A 12,184-nucleotide genomic window follows, 5' to 3' on the forward strand; every position below is an offset into this window, starting at 1 on the left:
TGGTACTAGACGCACGAAGATGGGAGGCTATAATTGACCACAAGGTTCACAAAAAGGTTGACCACATGGATTGATGGGACAGCCTTCTGCTTTGTTTCCACGTCATACGTTTTGCTTTGAAAAAGGTCGAGAAAAGTTGCCAAAATTAACAAAGTTGGTAGCGAAATCAAATTCTAGTTCCAGAGTATTAAATAAATTACTTTTCTGCGGAACAAAATATTTAAAATGAGTATAGTTTAGATTAAGTATAGGATAAAATCGGTATAATTAATTGAATAAAATTGTATTTGTTTAATTTTTATTTTTTAATCTAATCCAATTTTATTAAAAAATTTTGTATGGTATAAATTTAAATTTATTTTTTAATTTAATTTTATTCAAATTATTATAATTTAGATTAGATTAATTCATATCTTATCTAACAGTGTTCATGAATGAGATCTAATATGCAAATACACAATATTTATTTTTTATTTGTAAGTCCATCATTAGATCTGTATATTTATAGAATCAGATTACAAATTTTATATAGATATTTGTAGATCTATAGATCCATAAAAAAATAAATAAAAATTTAAATAGTATAATTTTTTTAATTTTTTATTAAATTTATTAATTTTTTGTTAAGTTTCTCTTGAGTTTTATTATTATTTTTTTAATTAATTTTTGTTTTTTTTCAATTTTTATAGATATACTCTATATCTAATTTTATATGCAAATATATGTATAAGATCGAATCTAACTCCAAAAAATATAGATATTAGATCCGATAATTTTAATGCGGATTGGATCGAAATTTTTCGATTAAAATTTTAGCCATTCAATTCGATCCGATCCAATCTACCTATACACCTAATATTATTCAATTTTTTTACAAATTGGAATTATTTATGGTCTAAATATTAAATTTTTAAAATTTTTCAAACAAAAATACGTAATCAAATAATAATATAAAATAATTGAGCATCAAACTTGGGGCTTCTTTTGCCACACTTGATTTTGCAAACCAATTAGCAATTTAAGTTAGTGGAATATAACAAATTCTTAAGATATATTTAAAAATTTGAGAAAATATAAGCATGAATATACAAAATAAAATAAAATAAGTGTAGAGCATCTCTGCCATGCGATTTTGATTCTCTTGGCAGATTCCAATTAACATTCTTCTTCTTCTTCTTCTTCTTCTTCTTCTCATTGATCCGTTCCCGTTTTTTTCTCACTTCCAACAAACTTTTCTATTGCCTTTCTGATTCTTACAACCATGACCGTCTCCTCTGAAAGGTAACATTTTTCATTCCAACGTTTCATTTGCAACCTTGTTGATCAGTTCATTTGTTCCACAATTCGTGGAAATCAGGTATCTCTGTTAATCTCTTCATTCTTTTATTGTTTGTGCTCTTCTGCTTCTGAAGTTGCTCAAGATTTCACATTTTTTAATGTTACATGTTTATGCTTCCTCAATGTAGAGTTTCTATACGAAAGTCGAAAGTTAATCCCTTTTCGTGTTCATTTATTGATTAAATCACTCTATATTTTCATTAATGAGAAATTGTTCTCCTTGCATGCAAATGAATAAATAAAATAAAATAAAATAATAATGATAAATTGTGAATTGCTGCCACTGCTCTGTTTATTTGTTGCTGAGATCAAGTTCATATAGAACAAAAGGGAGAGGATGTGGTTCAAGTTGTGCACACATAATTGATTATTATTTACTATTTAGCTTTGTTTTGTGTTTTGGAATTGAATACCAAGTTCATTTTTTTTGCTGATGAAATTAATTTTGAGCCACAAGGATGAAGCAAGGAGATTTGATTTATGTTTTTTGACTTTTTTCATAAATCCCAAGTTTATGAATCTCCTATATTATTGAAGCCGTTGCCAATTTAAGGAATCTGCAATGAGTAACTATTCTTTGCCATTTATGATGAAGGATCTGTCAACAGTTTTTTATGTAGCAATCTTTTTCATAAAGTGTGACAATGCTATCTTCTTGTTAATTTTTAGGGGATGGCATGCATATAGAAATGTCAAAGTATATGCTAAAAATATTAATAGTTAATATAGACTATAAACTTATCTTGCCACACTTGTCTGTCTTATTCTGTGGCAGCAAGAATTCTCTCACTCAACTAGCTCCACTTGAGGCAGTGCTCTTTGATATAGATGGAACTCTCTGTGACTCTGATCCACTCCACTACTACGCTTTCCGTGAAATGCTCAAAGAGGTAGCATTTGATTTCTTGATAGAAATTATTTAGGGGTGAAAATTACTTAGAACATAGAGACTGTATAGTTTTCTAATTGAATATTACTTTTATCATCATCATATTATAAATTATACATACACCTTGATAAAACACATCACAAATTTTAGAAAAACCAACAGAAACTATTGTGGTTTTCAGATTGGTTTCAATGGAGGTGTTCCTATAACAGAGGAATTTTTCATTGAGACTGTTGCCGGCAAGCACAATGATGATATTGCCTTGGCTCTCTTTCCTGGTGATCTTGAACGAGGCTTAAAGTTTGTAGATGACAAGGAAGACATGTTCCGGAAGTATATACTCTGCTAATCTAATTGTCCTTCTCATTGTTGTTTGTTTTAAAATTCATAGTATAATTCACTTGATGGACTATACAGATTGGCAAAAGAGCAAGTAAAGCCATTGAATGGCCTTGATAAAGTGAGGGAATGGATTGAAAGTCGTGGGCTGAAGCGAGCGGCAGTGACCAATGCTCCAAGAGCTAATGCAGAACTCATGATCTCATTGCTTGGTCTCTCAGACTTTTTTCATGCTGTCATTATTGGTGGAGAATGTGAACATGCCAAGCCTCATCCAGACCCCTACTTGAAAGGTCTTGAAGCTCTGAAAGCATCAAAGGATCACTCATTTGTATTTGAGGTCTGCAATGTTTTTTTGCCCTTAACTAATTGGGAGAAGACTTTATTGCTGTTATTGAATCTAAATGATAATGACATACATTCTGTTTTGTTATCATAGGATTCTGTTTCTGGGATCAAAGCTGGAGTGGCAGCTGGGATGCCTGTTGTAGGTTTAGCTACTCGAAACCCGGAGCATCTACTGATGGAAGCAAAGCCTGCCTTTCTGATTAAGGATTATGCAGACCCAAAATTGTGGGAAGCTTTGGAAGAACTTGACAAGGCTGGTACTAAAAAAGTATGAAGAGTACAACTGAAAGAATATATTGGTAAATTCAAGTGGCTGGTTTGATCTAATAAGCTCACATGATTACCTCTATAATTTTGTTTAGAGGGCAATGTTGCATGGCTGGAAGTTATTGATCCAAAAACAATCAATCTCTCATTTTTTTTCAGTTTATAATCATACTCACTTTAAAAGATGACGGTCCAATATTATAGTACTAGTTTCTCATTCTTGCTTTGGAACAGAGAGCAAACACTTGTCTTCTATTTATATTTTGTAATGTCATTGGCCACAAATAAGTGGGATAGCCCAAGATTGCATACAATACAAACACACAAATTCTCCTAGATTTCTCAAAATATAGTTTAGATTTCTCACAATCTTTTTACCGTTTTCTGCCTGCTTTAGCCTTGGTTTTTGATCAAACAGAATTTAGAAGTTGGTATATTTTGTCTAGTGTGAAGACAAACATAATAAAGTAACATGGACAAAATATATATAAATTCTTCTGCTTCTTAACTAAGTCCCAAATTTTAATGTGGGCACTTATTGCCTAATGCCTATACTGTATGTTTGAATCAGTCTCTGGAATATATCAGTTTTTCTTGAAGAGAGAAATATACATCCATATCAAGAAAATGAGTAAATGACCACATATTATCGCAGGGTTTACAATTTAGATAAAGTTGATGTAAATAAATTGGATCTAAATCTTTTTTCTTGTTCAACATTACTGTTTTAAAGATCCCATTGGAAAGAGAAATGAGGAAAATTCTAGTGGGTAAGAGGATATGAGTAAGCCTATAAACCTTGTTTCTTTCTTCCTTTTTAATATGATGATGATATATTCTGTTCTCATATGGTAATAGTTATTTATTATATAATTTATAGGTTATTTCTATTTCTATAGGTAAAATATATTTTTGTAATTTAAAGAAGGAAGTGCAGAGCATCACTTCTCCCAGTTAATTATTCATCATTGACCTTTATTAGTTTAATAATTCATCTTTCTATCTACCAATATCATTTGATGGTACAAAATCCATACGGTGGAAGCATCCAATTTTGCTTCAATTAAGATTAGGTGGCTTTTAGGCTTTTAGTATGTTGATACAAAGAACAGGAAACTAACCACCCTCAAACAATGTGGGTTAGTCATGAAAAATAAAGGTGGTTATATAATAATAAAAATTTAATTTTAAGATTTTGTTATCCTGAGTTCTAAAGATATAAGTTAAGTATATCATAAATTTTTTTTAATATTATTTATTAATTTTATGCATTGAAAACTAAAAAAAAAATATTTTAGAATAAGTGACAATAAAACATTTTTTTATATATAACCTATATTCAACACAAAATAACAATTTTTAATTTTATACTTTTAACTATAAAATAATTTTATATATACATTTAATTATATAATATTATATTATTAAAAATAATTACCATTTATATAAATCCTGGTAATAATTATAAAAAATACAATTAATCAGGCATCAAAATTAAACTCATAAATTAGAATGAACTTATAAAATTAAAAGCATTTCAAATTACACATCTGTCCCTAACAGTTTCCCCTTCCAGCTTCGGTGCTCCACCTCTGCCACGTCACATGGCCGGTGCCGCTTGCGCTCTCCATCTCCGGCTCCTCTTACCGCCTTGCGTTCAAACTGATTCTCCGAGTAACCTTTACTATTCATCATCCTCTTCCATTCCATTTGTTTTATCGATCAACAGAACCAACGGCCCAAGACCCAATTCTCGTTCAGGTCACCTATGCTGCAGGTAACCCTGTTCCTCCCACAGTATGATTTTCTATTTCATTTGCCTCTATATCTCATATAACCATGTTTTTTGAACTATTTTCCTGGTTATAAATTCTGGGTCTGTATCAAAATTATGACTTTGTTTTCATGTTCCTGTGAATGAGGTTGTATGGCTTTTGTCGTACAAGGAGAGTTTGGTAAATTAAAGAGTGGGTCCATTATGGACCCAAAAATGTGTTGCACCACTTAAAACGTGCCGTTTCCGCTTCTTATGTAACGCTTTCTCAGTATTCCACACAACACTAGCCAAACTTTTCTTTCGCCATTCTGTGAACCATGACGACTTCTTCTGATACCTGCGTCGAAAGGTAAGGTTTCTCCTAAGCCATTGAATTGCTTCTTGAAGATCTAGCTGGTTTTGTCATCTGCAGTGAAGCAGGTTCTGCTTCATGCTTTGATTATTAGTATTGAGTTTAGTAGCCTTTAATTTTATACTTGCTTTAAACTTGTTTAACTGCTAAGATGCAAAGAATAATGGCAGTTTGGGACATGACAAATTTTATCATAGAAACTTTATGAATGTAGGCATATGTAGATTCAACCCAATTTTATGGTTTATCACACTTTGTCATGTAGTTATTTCCTTCATTTTTGTGGCAGCAAGGGTTCTCTTGCTAAACTAGCTCCCCTTGAGGCAGTGCTCTTTGATGTAGATGGAACTCTCTGTGACTCTGATCTGCTCCATTACTATGCTTTCCGCGAAATGCTCCAAGAGGTAGTGTGTTTGTTTTTGCTGGGTGAGTTTGTTATGGAGTGAAAATTGGGGTAGAAATTTTCAATCTTTGAATATTTGATTTGTGTTTTTTTATCTCTCAATTTCGTCTCCATACAAAAATCAAGATTAGTAGAACATTCTATGCAAAAATATTTATTAAATGGAGAGAACATTGGGTTTCAACTGAATGTTCCATTTAGCATATTTTGAGTCACCTTGACAAAACACATGATCAATAGCTATTATATAATCTGACAGAAACTTTGGTGGTTGTCAGATTGGTTACAATGGAGGTACTCCTATAACAGAGGAATTCTATAGTGAGAATATTTCTGGCACACACGACGAGGATGCTGCCTTGTTTCTCTTTCCTGACGACCGGGAACGGGGTTTGAAGTTTGTAGAAGATAAGGAAGCCATGTTCCGGAAGTAAATCTTCCTTTCTTTCCTTTTTTTTCCCCTTGGTAGTTTTTCAAAGCTTAAAATGATTATTTATTCCCTTGATGGATTTACAGATTGGCAAAAGATCAACTAAAGCCTTTAAATGGCCTCGATAAAGTGATTAAATGGGTTGAAGATCGTAGCCTGAAGCGCGCTGCAGTGACCAATGCTCCAAGACCGAATGCAGAGCTCATGATCTCAAAGCTTGGCCTCTCAGATTTCTTTGATGCTGTCATTATCGGTAGCGAATGTGAACATGGCAAGCCTCATCCAGATCCCTACCTTAAAGGTCTTGAAGCTCTCAAAGCATCAAAGGATCACACATTTATATTTGAGGTCTGCACTGTTCTTTACCTAAATGTTATTGGATTGTGGTATCAATAATTCTGCTTCTGCATTTGACCTACTGATGGAAGCAAAGCCTACCTTTCTGATTAAGGATTATGATGATCCAAAACTGTGGGCAGCTTTGGATGAACTTGACAAGGCTGGTGCTCGTTGAGTATGAATTACTTGTGCAAGTAGCACATTTGAATTCTGTTTAGGGGGCCATATTACAATAACACATAATACATAACCAATGTTGCTTTTAAGCAGAAAGCAAACACTTAAGGTTATATTCTGGTAGCATTATGTACTATCATTGGCCATGAATACGCTGGTGAACCCATATTTGCAAATACAAATTCATAAAGTATCTTATGAATAATTTACAATTCTCTGAAGTAATTAGATAGACTATAGTTACGATTTTCACAATCTCTTCAACAATCATCTTTGTACTGAAACTGTCAAATAAGCTTAATGTTGCTAATCTGTGATCAATTCAGCCGGTTCTAATATATCGGAATGGAATTTTTTTTTCCAAATCCAAAGGATTGAAAAATCAGATCTAATATGTCCATGTAAGATAGTGGATAATCATTTGAATTAGAGTCATCTCAGAAATTGGTAAAATGCTCTATAAAGTAAAATGCTTAAGAATTTTTTTTCTCTTCAAGATTACAAAACTTTGAAAAGCCAAGCTGTTTTGTATATATGATTGATGCTGAGAATAGGCATGTCAACCCAAGAATTGGTCCACAAGTTTAGCCACGGAGTTGGCTAGGCTATCTGCTGCTTCTTGTGAAGATGCCTCGGCATATACACGAACAACATCCTCCGTGCCAGATGGTCGCACAAAGCATCGACCTTGAGAATACTTTCCTATAAACACACAAGAAAAAGGAAAATGATGACAAAGCTGCAATAGTGCAATACAGTGGTAAGTGAAGTCTTGACAGGTTTCACTTGTTGCAAACAAACATATCATGGCCAAAAAATTAAAAAGAAAAAGAGAGGAAGCAAAGAGATACCGGTTTCGTTGTTGATTGCTTCTTGTAGACCAGGGGGACTCACAACTACAGTTTCTGCATTTGTTGTAATCACTGCTGTCCTATCAGCAACTTTCACCTGGGGTTTTAGTAAAAAATCAATGCATCATTTCAGAATTTAAAGAAGCAACTAATATTACACACAAAAATAAGCACATGTAAATCCCTTGATTACAAGGCAAATACCTGCAATAACAATAGTAAAAAAAAGAAATGAAGAAAAATGATGATGTTTAAGTTGAATAAGTAACTTCAAAACCAAGGTGAGAGGTAAAGTTTTGTGACCAAAGCATAGCCACCTGACTCCAAATGCTAGCAGTCAACACAAAATAATAAGGCATAATTTGGACCTAATACATGTCAAAGTAAAACCTTCAAGCTACCTAATTTTAGACAACTCTGAGATCAAATAGTTTGTCATTCTAATTAGCACTAACCTTAAGCTGCCTGCTGGGCAAATCATGATAAAGTTCATTCCATCTGTGTATGGACCATCCCATGTGCTGCAATATGACTTCCACCAAGAGCACTCCACTCAAGGCATCTCCAACTGCTTGGTTGATCAACCTACTGGTAGCCAATAATCTCAAAGCCGCCTTTTCTGCATCTGAACCTGAAACAGACACCAAAAATATTTCATTTTTGTTTTGCAGATTAATCTCAAAAGCAAAGTGAGAGAATGACAAGAACTACTGAATTAAACCTTTAGATCTTGCAGAGAGCTCATTTGTAGTGGCCTCTAACCACCCTACGAAAGATTCAGAAAATAGGATAGTTCCATGGCCATTTGCCTCAAAATATATGCCAATATCAAATTCAGCAGCTTTTTCATGCAAGTATTTTACTCCAGTTGGAGTCAAATTGATTTCAAGTCCCAACTGTTTAAGGTAATTAGTAGATGCTCCATTTGCATAAGCGGTCTGCACTATACCAAGACGGGCTTGGTGATTGTTCTTTGTGCCTTCTCTCTCATTAAGAATGCTTAGTTGCTCTCGAATAAACAAGGCAAACAGAGAAAGTATCTTATCCCCATCAACAAGATCAATTGCTCCACTGCTTTCTGGATTTACAGTAAAATAAACAAGTCTATCAGCATCTCCATCCAAGCTAGCACACCTGCAAACTAGAACTAACTCCATTAGTAATTATCATCATAAACAACATCAAAATAGCAATGCTCAAAGGAATCCATCCATTAAATCAAATGATAGGGCTGGGTAAATATCAATTTTTATTTTATTATCATAAGAATAATTTTAAGGATTATGTAAACCAATTTTTATTTTATTTTATTTTTATCAATTCCAGGTTACAAATTTATAATTTTCAATAAAATGAATATCTTCCCTTTAAAATTTTGATTAACTTGCATTAAATATCCTGATTTATTCAATTATTTGTAATCTCCAACTAGAAACATTATGCTATCTGTTTTAATGAAGGGAAAAAAAATTGAGAACGGCCAATATACACTTCATATCATATTGTTATGAAAAATCGAGCAGCATTCCATAGCAACTTCACTTTTAGCTTAATGAACAGACCGACCTTATCCCAGCATCACTGGAACCAAAGCCATGTGGAGCAACCTTCTCTTTCTGCACATAATCAGCGCCAACTCCTTCATTCAGTACGCCTCCATCTTCACTGCTATTCCGAACCTCAATAAGCAAACCATTCAACAATTTCTCTAGAACTTTTAGTTTCAGTCCACCTACACCATTAGCTCCATCCACAACCAATTTGTCATTCGTCCCATCGAACTTGCTCCTTTGACTTGGAATCAAATCCATTAAGCACCTGATCCAATCACACAATGATCCTAAAAGGATGTGATCAGTGATGATCATAATCACATTATGTCGAAGGAACAACAAGAGCTACATCCATCATAGCAATACTTGGACGAGATTGGACTAACCTGAATGAGCTCGAAAGCTGTTCAACGTAATCCTGCTCTGAGGCCTTCATGCCCTTATTCCTAGCCCAAACCATCCAATGTAACTGAGGAGTTGTCAAAATCCCCAAGTCCATTGCAACCGCTCCAACAATCGATGCGACGCCCTTCAATTTTATCCAGTTATACATGATTTAAACAACAGAAACAGAACACAATAAGCTCAGCATTTACTTAAGGAAACCATACTTCTTTAGCAGCTTCAAGCAAAGCTTCTCCGCTGGGTCTGGTGTCTCTCCCCAAAAGTATTTCAGCATGCTTAACTCCATCAAACTGAATACCCTCTTTCTTGACAAATTCATTTATCAACTGTGGGCAATATCAATATGGAACCATATTAAATTGAACTACTTTTCTTTTAAACTTACATAGACTTCATCATTTTTTTATTGGTTTTTTTTTCTTTACAAAAAAATAAACTTTATATATTACTTCAAAAATAAAAAAGAGAGAAATTTGTGCGAACCTGGATCAGTTCTTGTGGAGAAGGAGCATTGGCGAGGGCATCAGCGAAGGGTTCCCAATGCTGAGAAAGCATTCCTCCGTTGGGGTCAGCGATTTTGACGCCGTTGTCGGAGACTTTGTTGTGGGAAGCAGTGATCATGACGCCGATCACCGACTGCGTCTTCAGCGATCTGAGAGCCGCCAAAATTCCGACCCTGTAAACCGTCGATTGGAGCAGCGATGCATCGGCCCTGAACCCAGCTGTGCCGTACGACAGCTTCACTCCTTGTGGTGGCAAGAAGCGAGAGGAAGATTCGAGAATCAGAGACTGTTGTTGTTCGTTCATGGCCGGAGGTGTATGAATCTGCCACCACTGAAACCACTGTATCTTGCTTAAGCTGGAGTTTAAGACTTTAACCATCGATGTAAAATCATTAAGAAATGAATGCTTTTTTTATTTTTTATTTTTTTTGACAGTAATAAATTAATTTTAGAGTAAATCTTTTAAAAAAATATCAATTAAATATCGTACAATAATAAAATGTAGACATATACGTATTAATAAAAAGTGAAAAATTATCGAATGTCCATGTATTTATCATTTGAATACGGGATAATTTTAAACGGCGAAGTATTTTTTATCTTCTAACTTTTATAAGTATTATTGTTAAATTTTATGTGATAAATTAATAAAAAATATAATATATTTACTATTTATTATTTTAGAGATTTAAATTAATATTTTTTTAGATAAAATTAATTAATCTAATATCAAAAATTTTAAAAATCTAATAATTACTTTACTCTTAATTTAATTAGTTAAAGTATTAAAGATGGAGCAATGCAGAAGCTAAAACTTTTATAAAAGAGAATACTTTGCATAAATAATGTGACTTTTAGTTGTTTTTTTAGTAAATAGAAATATATATTATTTTACTTTTTAAAATCTCAAATTACAAATATTTGTTATTATTCTGTGATAAGTGAAATAATTTTTTCTATAATGGATAGAAACTCGTATGTATATTTTTTTTGGTGACTAAACAAACCAAAACAACAATATTTTGCAACCAGAAAAAAAAGAAAGAAAAACTTTTAAAGTGGTATTTTATTTATTTTTTAATATAATTAATAATATTTTATAAAAGAATACATGTAATATAACACCAACTTAATTCCTGATAATTAATAATATTTTTTAAAAGAATACATGTAATATAACACCAACTTAATTCCTGAACATTTTTGTGACATTATTTATTTTGGTGTTGTTAAATTGTTAGAAATTTTATTTTAATAAAAAAATATTTTTTTTAATTTTTAGTATGTCTAACAAAATTTTAGTAGAAAAATAAAAATATTTTTTAAAAGTTATTATTTATATTTTTTTGTGAATTTTTCTATTTTAAAAAATATTTGTATATTATTAAATTCAAATATAATTATTAAATAAAAAATATTTTTACATAAAATATCAAAATATACTTTTTTATTTTTCTAAAATTTTTTATAAAAAAATATCGTTTAAAAAAGCTATTTTCATAAAAACTCATCTAAATAAATTCTAAGTTAATAATCCTAACTTAGTAATTTATAGAAAACTATACAACAATATTTTGGAATTACATTAATAAATATATTTAGACACATATTATTTTCTAAATGCCATGCAAAGAAAGCCCATTTAAAAAAATTTGAAAATAATTATATGTAAAATTAATAGAATAATATTATAAAATTTATTATTTTTGTTTTATAATTAGTTATTAATATTTTAAAAAATATTGACTAAAACTACGATATTAGATTCTTAAACTGAAAATTAGGTTACTCACTAATATAAATTAAAATTATTAGCCGTGAAACTTTTCTGAAATGGATATTTCAGGATCAAAGTTAATCATAAAAACTAAAATAAAAAAACGTTTCTATAATTTAATCTGATGGATAATCCAAGACAGTAGCATAATCAAGTGTATATCTATCTCCAAATCCCTAACAATAGCACTGCGATATTCCCGACACAGAAAAAGCTCGAGCCTTCAACCTTGAGCTATGGGTTTGTTGTCATGGTGGAAGGGCAAAAAGTCAGAACCCGAACCACCAAACTCCAACTCTTCTTCTTCGGTTCAGCTGAAAGCCAATGGTGCAGCTAAACCTACCGAGGTTCCCGGCATGAACGGCGCCGTCGAGGTCCCTCGCCCTCCAGACGCCACCGTTTCGATTTTCGAGTTCGGTTCGGTGGCCGCCACCAA

General features: G+C 32.3%; 3 protein-coding genes and 1 pseudogene across 3 annotated transcripts in view; 3 read left to right on the forward strand and 1 right to left on the reverse strand.

Annotated features, from left to right (window-relative positions):
• Positions 1-1,112: 1,112 nt before the first annotated feature.
• LOC107487564 (haloacid dehalogenase-like hydrolase domain-containing protein Sgpp) lies at positions 1,113-3,519 on the forward strand. The gene is made up of 5 exons (XM_016108220.3): positions 1,113-1,281; positions 2,114-2,228; positions 2,409-2,560; positions 2,645-2,906; positions 3,006-3,519. Exons 1-5 carry the CDS (start codon positions 1,262-1,264, stop codon positions 3,186-3,188), a joined length of 732 nt encoding a protein of 243 aa, XP_015963706.1. The 5' UTR covers positions 1,113-1,261; the 3' UTR covers positions 3,189-3,519.
• A 1,620-nt stretch (positions 3,520-5,139) lies between these two features.
• On the forward strand, positions 5,140-6,884 carry LOC107487566 (haloacid dehalogenase-like hydrolase domain-containing protein Sgpp; annotated as a pseudogene).
• A 195-nt stretch (positions 6,885-7,079) lies between these two features.
• Positions 7,080-10,324, reverse strand: LOC107487565 (phosphoacetylglucosamine mutase). The gene is made up of 8 exons (XM_016108221.3): positions 9,952-10,324; positions 9,675-9,794; positions 9,450-9,592; positions 9,077-9,328; positions 8,232-8,644; positions 7,966-8,141; positions 7,511-7,607; positions 7,080-7,361 (listed from the first exon to the last, which is right to left on the reverse strand). Exons 1-8 carry the CDS (start codon positions 10,273-10,275, stop codon positions 7,219-7,221), a joined length of 1,668 nt encoding a protein of 555 aa, XP_015963707.1. The 5' UTR covers positions 10,276-10,324; the 3' UTR covers positions 7,080-7,218.
• A 1,563-nt stretch (positions 10,325-11,887) lies between these two features.
• The window catches only part of LOC107487551 (uncharacterized), a 612-nt gene continuing 315 nt past the window's right edge, over positions 11,888-12,184 (forward strand). The window contains exon 1 of the mRNA XM_016108207.3: positions 11,888-12,179. Within this exon, the coding sequence (XP_015963693.1) occupies positions 11,985-12,179 (195 nt within the window). The 5' untranslated portion in view covers positions 11,888-11,984. The remainder of the gene's footprint in view (positions 12,180-12,184) is intronic.

This window comes from Arachis duranensis, chromosome 5, assembly GCF_000817695.3.
Source record: "Arachis duranensis cultivar V14167 chromosome 5, aradu.V14167.gnm2.J7QH, whole genome shotgun sequence".
Taxonomy (NCBI): domain Eukaryota; kingdom Viridiplantae; phylum Streptophyta; class Magnoliopsida; order Fabales; family Fabaceae; genus Arachis; species Arachis duranensis.